Source organism: Pecten maximus, chromosome 18 (genome assembly GCF_902652985.1).
Source record: "Pecten maximus chromosome 18, xPecMax1.1, whole genome shotgun sequence".
NCBI lineage: Eukaryota > Metazoa > Mollusca > Bivalvia > Pectinida > Pectinidae > Pecten > Pecten maximus.
Genome location: NC_047032.1, coordinates 3744066 through 3758643, shown reverse-complemented (window position 1 = coordinate 3758643; position 14578 = coordinate 3744066). Strand labels below are relative to the sequence as shown.

At 37.6% G+C, this 14578-nt stretch overlaps 1 protein-coding gene across 1 annotated transcript in view; it reads left to right on the top strand.

Moving 5' to 3' along the window:
* Nucleotides 1–14578, top strand: part of LOC117316957 (1-phosphatidylinositol 3-phosphate 5-kinase-like) — a 122310-nt gene that overhangs the window by 90912 nt on the left and 16820 nt on the right. The window contains exons 33-38 of the mRNA XM_033871735.1: nucleotides 2646–2870; nucleotides 3508–3676; nucleotides 7686–7781; nucleotides 11837–11914; nucleotides 12314–12363; nucleotides 13570–13719. Of these exons, the coding sequence (XP_033727626.1) occupies nucleotides 2646–2870; nucleotides 3508–3676; nucleotides 7686–7781; nucleotides 11837–11914; nucleotides 12314–12363; nucleotides 13570–13719 (768 nt within the window). The remainder of the gene's footprint in view (nucleotides 1–2645; nucleotides 2871–3507; nucleotides 3677–7685; nucleotides 7782–11836; nucleotides 11915–12313; nucleotides 12364–13569; nucleotides 13720–14578) is intronic.

The window sequence follows — 14578 nt, the reverse complement described above, 5'->3', positions numbered from 1 at the left end:
CTGATAAGTACAGAAATCACTGATAAGCACAGAAATCACACTGACAAGTACAGAAAACACTGATAAGTACAGAAATCACTGATAAGTACAGAAATCACTGATAAGCACAGAAATCACTGATAAGCACAGAAATCATTGATAAGCACAGAAATCATTGATAAGCACAGAAATCACTGACAAGTATAGAAATCACTGATAAGTACAGAAATCATTGATAAGCACAGAAATCATTGATAAGCACAGAAATCACACTGACAAGTACAGAAAACACTGATAAGTACAGAAATCATTGATAAGTACAGAAATCACTGATAAACAGAGAAATCACTGATAAGTACAGAAATCACTGATAAGCACAGAAATCACATTGACAAGTATAGAAATCACTGATAAGTACAGAAATCATTGATAAGCACAGAAATCATTGATAAGCACAGAAATCACACTGACAAGTACAGAAAACACTGATAAGTACAGAAATCATTGATAAGTACAGAAATCACTGATAAACAGAGAAATCACTGATAAGTACAGAAATCACTGATAAACAGAGAAATCACACTGACAAGTACAGAAAACACTGATAAGCACAGAACTCATTGATAAGCACAGAAATCACACTGACAAGTACAGAAATCACTGATAAGTACAGAAATCATTGATAAGTACAGAAATCACTGATAAGTACAGAAAACACCGATAAGTACAGAAATCACTGATAAGTACAGAAATCATTGATAAGTACAGAAATCACTGATAAGTACAGAAATCACACTGACAAGTTCAGAAAACACTGATAAGTACAGAAATCATTGATAAGTACAGAAATCACACTGACAAGTACAGAAAACACTGATAAGTACAGAAATCATTGATAAGTACAGAAATCACTGATAAACAGAGAAATCACTGATAAGTACAGAAATCACTGATAAACACAGAAATCACTGATAAGTACAGAAATCACTGATAAACACAGAAAACACTGATAAGCACAGAAATCACTGATAAGTACAGAAATCATTGATAAGTACAGAAATCACTGATAAGCACAGAAATCATTGATAAGCACAGAAATCATTGATAAGTACAGAAATCACTGATAAGTACAGAAATCACTGATAAATACAGAAATCATTGATAAGCACAGAAAACACTGATAAACACAGAAATCACTGATAAGTACAGAAATCATTGATAAGTACAGAAATCACACTGACAAGTACAGAAAACACTGACAAGTACAGAAATCATTGATAAGTACAGAAATCACTGATAAACAGAGAAATCACTGATAAGTACAGAAATCACTGATAAACAGAGAAATCACTGATAAACACAGAAATCACAGATAAACACAGAAATCACTGATAAACAGAGAAATCACTGATAAGTACAGAAATCACTGATAAGTACAGAAATCACTGATAAACAGAGAAATCACTGATTAGCACAGAAATCACTGATAAGTACAGAAATCACTGATAAGTACAGAAATCAGTGTTAAACACAGAAATCACTGATGAGTACAGAAAACCCTGATAAGTACAGAAATCATTGATAAGTACAGAAATCATTGATAAGTACAGAAATCACTGATAAACACAGAAATCACTGATAAACACAGAAATCTTTGATAAGTAGAGAAATCACTGATAAGTACAGAAATCACTGATAAGTACAGAAATCGTTGATAAGTACAGAAATCGTTGATAAGCACAGAAATCACTGATAAACACAGAAATTACTGATAAACACAGAAATCACTATAAACACAGAAATCACTGATAAGTACAGAAATCACTGATAAACACAGAAAACACTGATAAGCACAGAAATCACTGATAAGTACAGAAATCACTGATAAACACAGAAATCACTGATAAACACAGAAATCACTGAAAAGCACAGAAATCACTGATAAGTACAGAAAACACTGATAAGCACAGAAAACACCGATAAACACAGAAAACTCAATGATAAGCAAAAAAGTTCTAATTCTTGTAAAACAATTTAACCCACAGTTTTTTCTGTCATTAATTGCTGACATTATTCCTGTCAGAGATTGAAATAAATAATTTCTGTCATGATTGGATAGTGGATTAAAGAGACCATATCTTCAGTGCTGTGTCCCGACCACATCTTACTGACTTCTGTACAGGGGTATATAACTACACTTCTGATTTGCAGTATTTATACATTGTAACAAAACTGATATTTCATCAATGATAAATTTTTAGAAATTGTAATGAAAGTACAGTTTGTATTTGAAGAACTGCGATGATTTATATTATATATACTACAGATTTTGTTCACTGTCATAGGCTAATCACAATTGGCTGTCATATTGCCTTAACCTACTGCTATAGCCTCTGCTGTTCACAAACATCAAATATCTACGAGATAAATTGTAAAATGACGATCAGAAAATTTTACCTGAATTGTTTTTCTGTGCTAGAAAGATTTGATTTGAAGCCTATTGTCGCTAGATTTTAGTCAGAACAATAGAAACATTTAGTGATGGAAATACAACAATTGTATTACCTTTCTCTATTGGTAAAAGTAAATATTATATACGAATAATGTTACATCTTCTGTACAGGTGAAATAATAGCCCTGACTTTCAAATAATTACTTTGTTTCAGATAATCCTGCATCAGCTGTTGAGAGAAAGGGACACGGGGAATCCAAGCCGTGTAGTGTTCCGACAGCCGGGAGGGAAATAGACGATAACGTTTCTTTGTCGGAGACAGATGGCCAGAAACAGAAGTCTGTGAAAAGTTTCCAACAGGTTATTTGTACCTGGCTCCTCTCAAAAGCTCTCCAGTACGTTTACAGTGTAAAAAGAATAATTGGTGGATCACATACAAGTCATTGATTTTACTGTTGATCATCAGGCAATTTTCCCTAATGTCTAAAATGACTTGGCTGTCAACTCGCTGTACGATTTTGTCCAATCTCCTAGGTCTAGTTCTAACACCGAACACTTGTGTCATCGTAAAATACAACTGTACAGTTCTCATTAGAATCTCATAGCTACACCTGTTTAAAAGCTCAATGACAAAATCATATAGAGAAAGATTTACTACAAGATTCAACTGGAGGTGTACCTACAAAACCGTAATTGTTTGTCAGATGTTGAATGAAAGTAATATTTACTCATATATATATCATGGAACCTTGACCATTACTCCACCCATACAGATAAAAATATATGTCTTAAAAATTTCTTGAAATGTTTCAATTACTTTTCTTTTTTTTTTTTCATTTTGTGTTTTAGACAGCAGTGATGATCAGAACGATCAAACAGACAGAATCAGCGGCCTCAAAAAAACCATAACCAACTTCCTGTCTGGCTCAGGGTTATCTCCCCTGGTTATACCACTGTGAGTATCAGACATGTTTCCTGTCAGACTCAGGGTTATCTCCCCTGGTTATACCACTGTGAGTATCAGACATGTTTCCCATCAGACTCAGGGTTGTCTCCCCTTGTTATACCACTGTGAGTATCAGACATGTTTCCTGTCAGACTCAGGGTTATCTCCCCTGGTTATACCACTGTGAGTATCAGACATATTTCCCGTCAGACTCAGGGTTGTCTCCCCTGGTTATACCACTGTGAGTATCAGACATGTTTCCTGTCAGACTCAGGATTATCTCCCCTGGTTATCCCACTGTGAGTATCAGACATGTTTCCTGTCAGACTCAGGATTATCTCCCCTGGTTATCCCACTGTGAGTATCAGACAACGTTTCCTGTCAGACTCAGGGTTATCTCCCCTGGTTATACCACTGTGAGTATCAGACATGTTTCCTGTCAGACTCAGGGTTGTCTCCCCTGGTTATACCACTGTGAGTATCAGACATGTTTCCTGTCAGACTCAGGGTTGTCTCCCCTGGTTATACCACTGTGAGTATCAGACATGTTTCCCGTCAGACTCAGGGTTATCTCCCCTGGTTATACCACTGTGAGTATCAGACATCTTTCCCGTCAGACTCAGGATTATCTCCCCTGGTTATACCACTGTGAGTATCAGACATGTTTCCTGTCAGACTCAGGATTATCTCCCCTGGTTATACCACTGTGAGTATCAGTCATGTTTCCTGTCAGACTCAGGGTTATCTCCCCTGGTTATACCACTGTGAGTATCAGACATGTTTCCTGTCAGACTCAGGGTTATCTCCCCTGGTTATACCACTGTGAGTATCAGTCATGTTTCCTGTCAGACTCAGGGTTATCTCCCCTGGTTATACCACTGTGAGTATCAGACATGTTTCCTGTCAGACTCAGGATTATCTCCCCTGGTTATACCACTGTGAGTATCAGACATGTTTCCTGTCAGACTCAGGGTTATCTCCCCTGGTTATACCACTGTGAGTATCAGACATGTTTCCCGTCAAACTCAGGGTTATCTCCCCTGGTTATACCACTGTGAGTATCAGACATGTTTCCTGTCAGACTCACGGTTGTCTCCCCTGGTTATACCACTGTGAGTATCAGACATGTTTCCTGTCAGACTCAGGGTTATCTCCCCTGGTTATACCACTGTGAGTATCAGACATGTTTCCCGTCAGACTCAGGGTTATCTCCCCTGGTTATGCCACTGTGAGTATCAGACATGTTTCCTGTCAGACTCACGGTTGTCTCCCCTAGTTTTCCCACTATGTATATTTAGCATATTTCCTGTTGGGTTCAGGGCTGTGCCCTTTCAATTTTGAGTGACAGGCAGCCATCTTGGAATTTTGACAATTGATGTTTGTTATTGATGCATATCTGAAAGTTATCAAGTTCTCAAAGTCATGGTTGCTATGGTAACCGATCCCTACAAACAGGTTTTCCAATAGATCTATAACTCCTCATTTGGTCAATTTTATTTATCATGTTGTTTCAAAAACTATCTCCATGGTAAACAATCCAGGCCTCTAATTGGTCAAAATTAAGACATTGTCTGATTTTGACCAAATTTGGCTGACTTGTGAAGGTGTAATGACACATTTCACTAGCCCTCAACCACTGGGTCGCAAGTTTGAAACCCTAGGGGGCAGTTGCCTGGTACTGACCGTAGGCCTCTGGGTACTCCGGCTTTCCTCCACCTCCAAATCCTAGCAATCCTTAAATGACCCTGGCTGTGAAAAGGATGTTTAACAAAATAAACCAAACTAAACCAAATTTAGTAGGGGTATTAGGATATACCGAACAGCACTATATAGGTTTTATTGCCATAACAACTATGCTTAATGGCCTCTGATTGGTGGGAATTTAGATATTTTCCGATTTCGACCAAATTTGGTTCATAAAGGTTGTAGGGATGACCAGCATTACTGTATAGATTTTGTTGCCAGGACAACCATGCAAAAAAGAGTTACACAAGTCGGAATTTACATATATGCATATTCATGCAAAATTCTGACTTTGTAAAAATTCAAAATACAGTGTCAGTACCATAAGACTATATTTTGAGTGACGGGTATTAGTCAGCCATCCAGTTCATCTCTCTTGGACTTCCTTTGTTATGTTAATTAATTAAGTTAATTTCTATAACCTTAGGATTTGTATCTCCCCAACTTTGTTAATTACGTTAATTTCTATAACGGTAGAATTTGTATCTCCCATACTTTATGTCATTTAATCTGATTTCTATAGCCATAGGAATTGTATCCCCCCTACTTTATGTCATTTAATCTGATTTCTATAGCCATAGGAATTGTATCCCCCCTACTTTATGTCATTTAATCTGATTTCTATAGCCATAGGAATTGTATCCCCCCTACTTTATGTCATTTAATCTGATTTCTATAGCCAAAGAATTTGTATCCCCCATAGAAATCAGCCTAAATAACATAAAGTAGGGGGGATACAATTCCTATGGCTATAGAAATCAGCCTAAATGACATAAAGTAGGGGGGATACAATTCCTACGGCTATAGAAATCAGCCTAAATGACAAAGTAGGGGGGATACAAATCATATGGCTATAGAAATCAACTTAAATGACATAAAGTAGGGGGGATACAAATCCCATGGCTATAGAAATCAGCCTAAATGACATAAAGTAGGGGGGATACAATTCCTATGGCTATAGAAATCAGCCTAAATGACATAAAGTTTGGGTGATACAAATCCTAATAAAATATTGATTAGGTTGAATATTAACTGTATGTATTCAGACACACTTATACATTCACATACATGTTTATAAAATCTTTGTTCTAACTGATGATTGTCTGATTGAAAACAAACTATTCCAGTTGTTGAAGAAGACAGAAATCAGCTGTTAATGCAGTTTTTGATGATTTCTGTTCCTATCACCGACTTTTCAAGTATTTTTTTCTAGATGAATTCAACAGTCAGCACAATTTAACACATAAAGTGTGCAATGTATGTTAAACTTTGATTCATTATTAAATATGATGATATTGTTGAGTGTGATATCCTAATGAACAAAGTAATACTTAAAGAAAAAGAAAAACTTGATAACTCATCTTTATCACTTTCATTGCATCTATAACAGACCATGAACATTTTAAACAGTTTTGGAGAGAACATGTATTTGTGTCATTTAAAAATGTCCTAAATACATAATAACAAGTCAATTCTTTAATTCATTAGAAATGAAACTCAAAATTTAAAGTAATGATCACTTTAGTGATTTAAAATCACACATCTTTATACAGCACATAGATCATGATTCATTTCCTCTTTCCAGTGGGACCCTGAAGAAAATCTGATTTGGTTCATGAATTCAAAGTTCATGTTGGTTGTTTCAGGTTCTTTTTAAGAATGACTTAATGATATATTCTTTTACCCCACTCCAACATCTACATAGGTGAACAGGTGATAGGTAATAATGATTAAAACAACACTCTACTGATCTGTCAACTATGACAGATATTCCCTGGGGCCATCTAACAGTTTTACCTTTCCCCAGGTGACACAGGGCAGACTTTATATTCAGTAAGTTTCAATTATTACTGCTTCAGTGACTATATCAGGGTTGATCAACAATTCAAATGATTTTTAACAGTTTTGAAATAATTCATCAATTTTATTGAATAGTTAAAGAGGAAAAAAAAAATGAAATTATATGATAATACTTTATTTTCCAACCTTTTAAAGCAGTTAAACGGTAAAAAAAATCATTTTCAAAATTTTTACATTGTTACCTTATGATAAATTTTAGGGGGGGATACAATTCCTATGGGGGGGATACTTATCCTATGGCCATTTATTGTATCCGGATACTTATCCTATGGCCATATATTGTACCCGGATACTAATCCTATGGCCTGTTTTAGTATCCGGGTACTTATCCTATGGGGGATACAAATCCCACATGACACCGAGTCCCATGATCCCACTGGGATCTCTGTTGTTTGTAAACAAATGTCATATGACTGTTGATGTCCATGGGCCTTTTTTGCGAGATTTTACAAGATTTGTCTTGATTTTAGGTGATTGCTGCTAGGATTTCAGAAATTTTGTTTTAAGGCAAGGTTGATTGAAAACTTTAATATTCTGTGTTGATAAACTACGCTATCAAACTATTAAGCTCGCCTGGTTGAAGTGGAGTAGTCCCCATCATCTGTCATTCGTTAATCATGTCTTTCCTTTAACGGAATCTCCTAGTAACTAAAGGCCAAGTGAGATCATATATAAATGGAATATTAATGTAATTCTCTGTAACAGTGATCCGAATGAACATACCGTCCTGCCGTCCTGTCACCGTGTCCCGGTCCTAGTGTACGATCAGGAGCCGAGCTCCATCATAGCCTACGCTCTCAGGTAACATACATCACGGTCTACACTCTCAGGTAACATACATCATAGTCTACACTCTCAGGTAACATACATCACGGTCTACACTCTCAGGTAACATACATCACGGTCTACACTCTCAGGTAACATACATCACGGTCTACACTCTCAGGTAACATACATCACGGTCTACACTCTCAGGTAACATACATCACGGTCTACACTCTCAGGTAACATACATCATAGTCTACACTCTCAGGTAACATACATCACAGTCTACACTCTCAGGTAACATACATCACAGTCTACACTCTCAGGTAACATACATCACGGTCTACACTCTCAGGTAACATACATCATAGTCTACACTCTCAGGTAACATACATCACAGTCTACACTCTCAGGTAACATACATCACGGTCTACACTCTCAGGTAAAATACATCATAGTCTACACTCTCAGGTAACATACATCATAGTCTACACTCTCAGGTAACATACATCATAGTCTACACTCTCAGGTAACATACATCACGGTCTACACTCTCAGGTAACATACATCACAGTCTACACTCTCAGGTAACATACATCATAGTCTACACTCTCAGGTAACATACATCACGGTCTACACTCTCAGGTAACATACATCATAGTCTACACTCTCAGGTAACATACATCACGGTCTACACTCTCAGGTAACATACATCACAGTCTACACTCTCAGGTAACATACATCACGGTCTACACTCTCAGGTAACATACATCACGGTCTACACTCTCAGGTAACATACATCACGGTCTACACTCTCAGGTAACATACATCACAGTCTACACTCTCAGGTAACATACATCATAGTCTACACTCTCAGGTAACATACATCACGGTCTACACTCTCAGGTAACATACATCACGGTCTACACTCAGGTAACATACATCACAGTCTACACTCTCAGGTAACATACATCATAGTCTACACTCTCAGCTAACATACATCACGGTCTACACTCTCAGCTAACATACATCACGGTCTACACTCTCAGGTAACATACATCACAGTCTACACTCTCAGGTAACATACATCATAGTCTACACTCTCAGGTAACATACATCATAGTCTACACTCTCAGGTAACATACAACACGGTCTACACTCTCAGGTAACATACATCATAGTCTACACTCTCAGGTAACATACCTCACGGTCTACACTCTCAGGTAACATACATCATAGTCTACACTCTCAGGTAACATACAACATAGTCTACACTCTCAGGTAACATACATCATAGTCTACACTCTCAGGTAACATACATCATAGTCTACACTCTCAGGTAACATACATCACGGTCTACACTCTCAGGTAACATACATCACGGTCTACACTCTCAGGTAACATACATCATAGTCTACACTCTCAGGTAACATACATCACGGTCTACACTCTCAGGTAACATACATCACGGTCTACACTCTCAGCTAACATACATCACGGTCTACACTCTCAGGTAACATACATCATAGTCTACACTCTCAGGTAACATACATCATAGTCTACACTCTCAGGTAACATACATCATAGTCTACACTCTCAGGTAACATACATCACGGTCTACACTCTCAGGTAACATACATCAGTCTACACTCTCAGGTAACATACATCATAGTCTACACTCTCAGGTAACATACCTCACGGTCTACACTCTCAGGTAACATACATCACAGTCTACACTCTCAGGTAACATACATCATAAGTCTACACTCTCAGGTAACATACATCACGGTCTACACTCTCAGGTAACATACCTCACGGTCTACACTCTCAGGTAACATACATCACGGTCTACGCTCTCAGGTAACATACCTCACAGTCTACACTCTCAGGTAACATACATCACGGTCTACACTCTCAGGTAACATACCTCACGGTCTACACTCTCAGGTAACATACATCATAGTCTACACTCTCAGGTAACATACATCATAGTCTACACTCTCAGGTAACATACATCACGGTCTACACTCTCAGGTAACATACCTCACGGTCTACACTCTCAGGTAACATACATCACGGTCTACGCTCTCAGGTAACATACATCACGGTCTACACTCTCAGGTAACATACATCGCGGTCTACACTCTCAGGTAACATACATCACGGTCTACACTCTCAGGTAACATACATCATAGTCTACACTCTCAGGTAACATACATCATAGTCTACACTCTCAGGTAACATACATCATAGTCTACACTCTCAGCTAACATACATCACGGTCTACACTCTCAGGTAACATACATCACGGTCTACACTCTCAGGTAACATACATCACAGTCTACACTCTCAGGTAACATACATCATAGTCTACACTCTCAGGTAACATACATCATAGTCTACACTCTCAGGTAACATACAACACGGTCTACACTCTCAGGTAACATACATCATAGTCTACACTCTCAGGTAACATACCTCACGGTCTACACTCTCAGGTAACATACATCATAGTCTACACTCTCAGGTAACATACAACATAGTCTACACTCTCAGGTAACATACATCATAGTCTACACTCTCAGGTAACATACATCATAGTCTACACTCTCAGGTAACATACATCACGGTCTACACTCTCAGGTAACATACATGACGGTCTACACTCTCAGGTAACATACATCATAGTCTACACTCTCAGGTAACATACATCACGGTCTACACTCTCAGGTAACATACATCACAGTCTACACTCTCAGGTAACATACATCACGGTCTACACTCTCAGCTAACATACATCACGGTCTACACTCTCAGGTAACATACATCATAGTCTACACTCTCAGGTAACATACATCATAGTCTACACTCTCAGGTAACATACATCATAGTCTACGCTCTCAGGTAACATACATCACGGTCTACAATCTCAGGTAACATACATCATAGTCTACACTCTCAGGTAACATACATCATAGTCTACGCTCTCAGGTAACATACCTCACGGTCTACACTCTCAGGTAACATACATCACAGTCTACACTCTCAGGTAACATACATCATAATCTACACTCTCAGGTAACATACATCACGGTCTACACTCTCAGGTAACATACCTCACGGTCTACACTCTCAGGTAACATACATCACGGTCTACGCTCTCAGGTAACATACCTCACAGTCTACACTCTCAGGTAACATACATCACGGTCTACACTCTCAGGTAACATATATCACGGTCTACACTCTCAGGTAACATACATCATAGTCTACACTCTCAGGTAACATACATCATAGTCTACACTCTCAGGTAACATACATCACGGTCTACACTCTCAGGTAACATACATCATAGTCTACACTCTCAGGTAACATACATCATAGTCTACACTCTCAGGTAACATACATCATAGTCTACACTCTCAGGTAACATACATCATAGTCTACACTCTCAGGTAACATACATCACGGTCTACACTCTCAGGTAACATACATCATAGTCTACACTCTCAGGTAACATACATCATAGTCTACACTCTCAGGTAACATACAACATAGTCTACACTCTCAGGTAACATACAACATAGTCTACACTCTCAGGTAACATACATCATAGTCTACACTCTCAGGTAACATACATCACGGTCTACACTCTCAGGTAACATACATCACGGTCTACACTCTCAGGTAACATACATCACGGTCTACACTCTCAGGTAACATACATCACGGTCTACACTCTCAGGTAACATACATCATAGTCTACACTCTCAGGTAACATACATCACGGTCTACACTCTCAGGTAACATACATCACAGTCTACACTCTCAGGTAACATACACCATAGTCTACACTCTCAGGTAACATACATGACGGTCTACACTCTCAGGTAACATACATGACGGTCTACACTCTCAGGTAACATACATCATAGTCTACGCTCTCAAGTAACATAAAATTTAATATGACCTCTGACCTCCATTTGGAATAAGAACAACAGTTAACTCTGTAAGATCTTTATGTAAAGATCACAGGTTGACTTCGAAATAGTTAAAACTAAAAGCAAAATGTCACCCTATCTTGTCCACAGTTGCCATGACTACCATCAGAAGTTGCAGGAGATCCAGACAACCATTGGTACGTCACAACGAGAGGCTTCTTCTCAGAGGTAAGTCACCGCTATACATTAAATATTGTTAGCTCACCTGGCCCAAAGGTATTCTGAAGCATCCTCGGAGAAAGGACATATTATATATTAAGTGTATATTACATTAGTGTGGCCCCCAAAAGAACATGATATAGAAAATTTACTACATTATGAGGCCATGATAGGAGCTGACCAGTAAATATCTGGGTGACTACTATTATATCTATATAGGGGATTTACTATTTAATGGTTAGAATTCATAGTATTGAATGGCATTTTGATAGTATGCAAATATTGAACCCTGCTCCCTACAGGCAGATGGACATGGCCAGGTGACATGATAAGTTAGATGAGTGGAAATAAAATGAGTCAAATTTGAATGAAAATTTATAAAGAAAAATGTACTTCTCATCATTACAGCATATACAAGAGTACAAAATCGGGCGAGGATTTCTCCGACAGTGAAAGAGGTCTGTATATACCATTGAATATACTTAATAAAGATTTGTATGTTTTAGGTAAATTAATATTTAATTGATCTTTGAGGTCATCATAAAAAGTACCATTAATGGAAAACAAATTCTTAGTGGGATTTTACTGAAAATGGCGTGTACGTAAATTAAGGTATCGTTCTCGTTCTAGTAAGTCTTAAGTGTGTAGTCAAATGACCATAAGGGCCATTGGGCCTCTTGTTTCTTGATAAGTTTATTACCCCCACGCGGGACGAGTCAGTGAGAGTATATAGGGATCTGCCTGTACATAAGTATGTATGTAATATATTTATTCAGAGCATAACTTTCAAACAATGCACGATAATTTCTTCAAACTTCATACACATCAAGACCACATCGAGGCAAAGTGCAGTGTGCAAGAACCGTAACTCTTGCTTCCATTTTCCCGGAGTATTTCAATACTACTCTGACCACACAGCTATATATGAAGCAGTACACAGTAACACAACCAACACCTATTTCAGGAGTTCAATCAAGCATTGAACTGTTTTTGTATGGTATTTATGATCTATTTGAACGACAGAGTAGATCATAAATACCATACAAAAACAGTTCAACGCTTATATTTACATTTTCTAACGATTTGAGTTTTTTTCCTTTGACAAATCATATTTAAAAAATTCATAATTCCAGCGTTACCGACAGGCAACACAAATTTTAGTCGTTAACTGGAACAGCCTTCATGTCTCGTGCTGATTGGCAAACAGAATCGGCAACAAAATAGTGCTTGAAAAAAAAAACCAACAATTTATTATATTCTACATTTATTACAAACAAAGTATATGGCATGTTTTCTCATAATAAATTATTTGACAAAAATATGTATTTTTGCTCAAATTTATCTATAACAATGCTTTCAGTATATTGGCCCGGAACAAAATATTGCGCAGGTCTGTGTTGTATAACTACGCTGATACTGTCGCGTGATGCATGGCACTTAAACAAACATCAACGACACAACTCTCAAAAAGGCTTTATAGTGACAATGCCATACAAATGTAAATATATACAAATGCAGTTGAATATCAATTTGTTGATAATAAAACAGATCACATTCCACTTATGTCAACCTGTTCAATTCATAATTCACGTTCATCGTCAGGGTTTGCTGCGAGGGCATTAGTATCGTTCCCTGTTTTAGTGTATTTTCTGATGTTGTTTTAGGGTCTCGTAAAGGAGGGACTGGGATGCTCGCATTTCTTCGTGGAGGAAGCAAGGAGGCCAGCCCTGTGTTACCGAGGAAATCTATTGATGCCGCCGCAATGGACTCCGTCAAGTACACTCCCAAACTGGAGGCTGAGAATGTAGAAATAGGTAGGTGTCTCCAGTTAATGAAATAGGTAGGTGTCTCTAGTTATAGAAATAGGTAGGTGTCTCTATAGAAATAGGTAGGTGTCTCTAGTTATAGAAATAGGTAGGTGTCTCTAGTTATAGAAATAGGTAGGTGTCTCTATAGATATAGGTAGGTGTCTCTAGTTATAGATATAGGTAGGTGTCTCTAGTTATAGAAATAGGTAGGTGTCTCTAGTTATAGATATAGGTAGGTGTCTCTATAGATATAGGTAGGTGTCTCTAGTTATAGAAATAGGTAGGTGTCTCCAGTTATAGAAATATAGGTAGGTGTCTCTAGTTATAGAAATATAGGTAGGTGTCTCTAGTTATAGAAATATAGGTAGGTGTCTCTAGTTATAGAAATAGGTAGGTGTCTCTAGTTATAGAAATACAGGTAGGTGTCTCTAGTTATAGATATAGGTAGGTGTCTTTAGTTATAGAAATAGGTAGGTGTCTCTAGTTATAGAAATAGGTAGGTGTCTCTATAGATATAGGTAGGTGTCTCCAGTTATAGAAATAGGTAGGTGTCTCAAGTTATAGAAATAGGTAGGTGTCTCTAGTTATAGAAATATAGGTAGGTGTCTCTAGTTATAGAAATATAGGTAGGTGTCTCTAGTTATAGAAATATAGGTAGGTGTCTCTAGTTATAGAAATAGGTAGGTGTCTCTAGTTATAGAAATATAGGTAGGTGTCTCTAGTTATAGATATAGGTAGGTGTCTCTAGTTATAGAAATAGGTAGGTGTCTCTAGTTATAGAAATAGGTAGGTGTCTCTATAGATATAGGTAGGTGTCTCTATAGATATAGGTAGGTGTCTCCAGTTATAGAAATAGGTAGGTGTC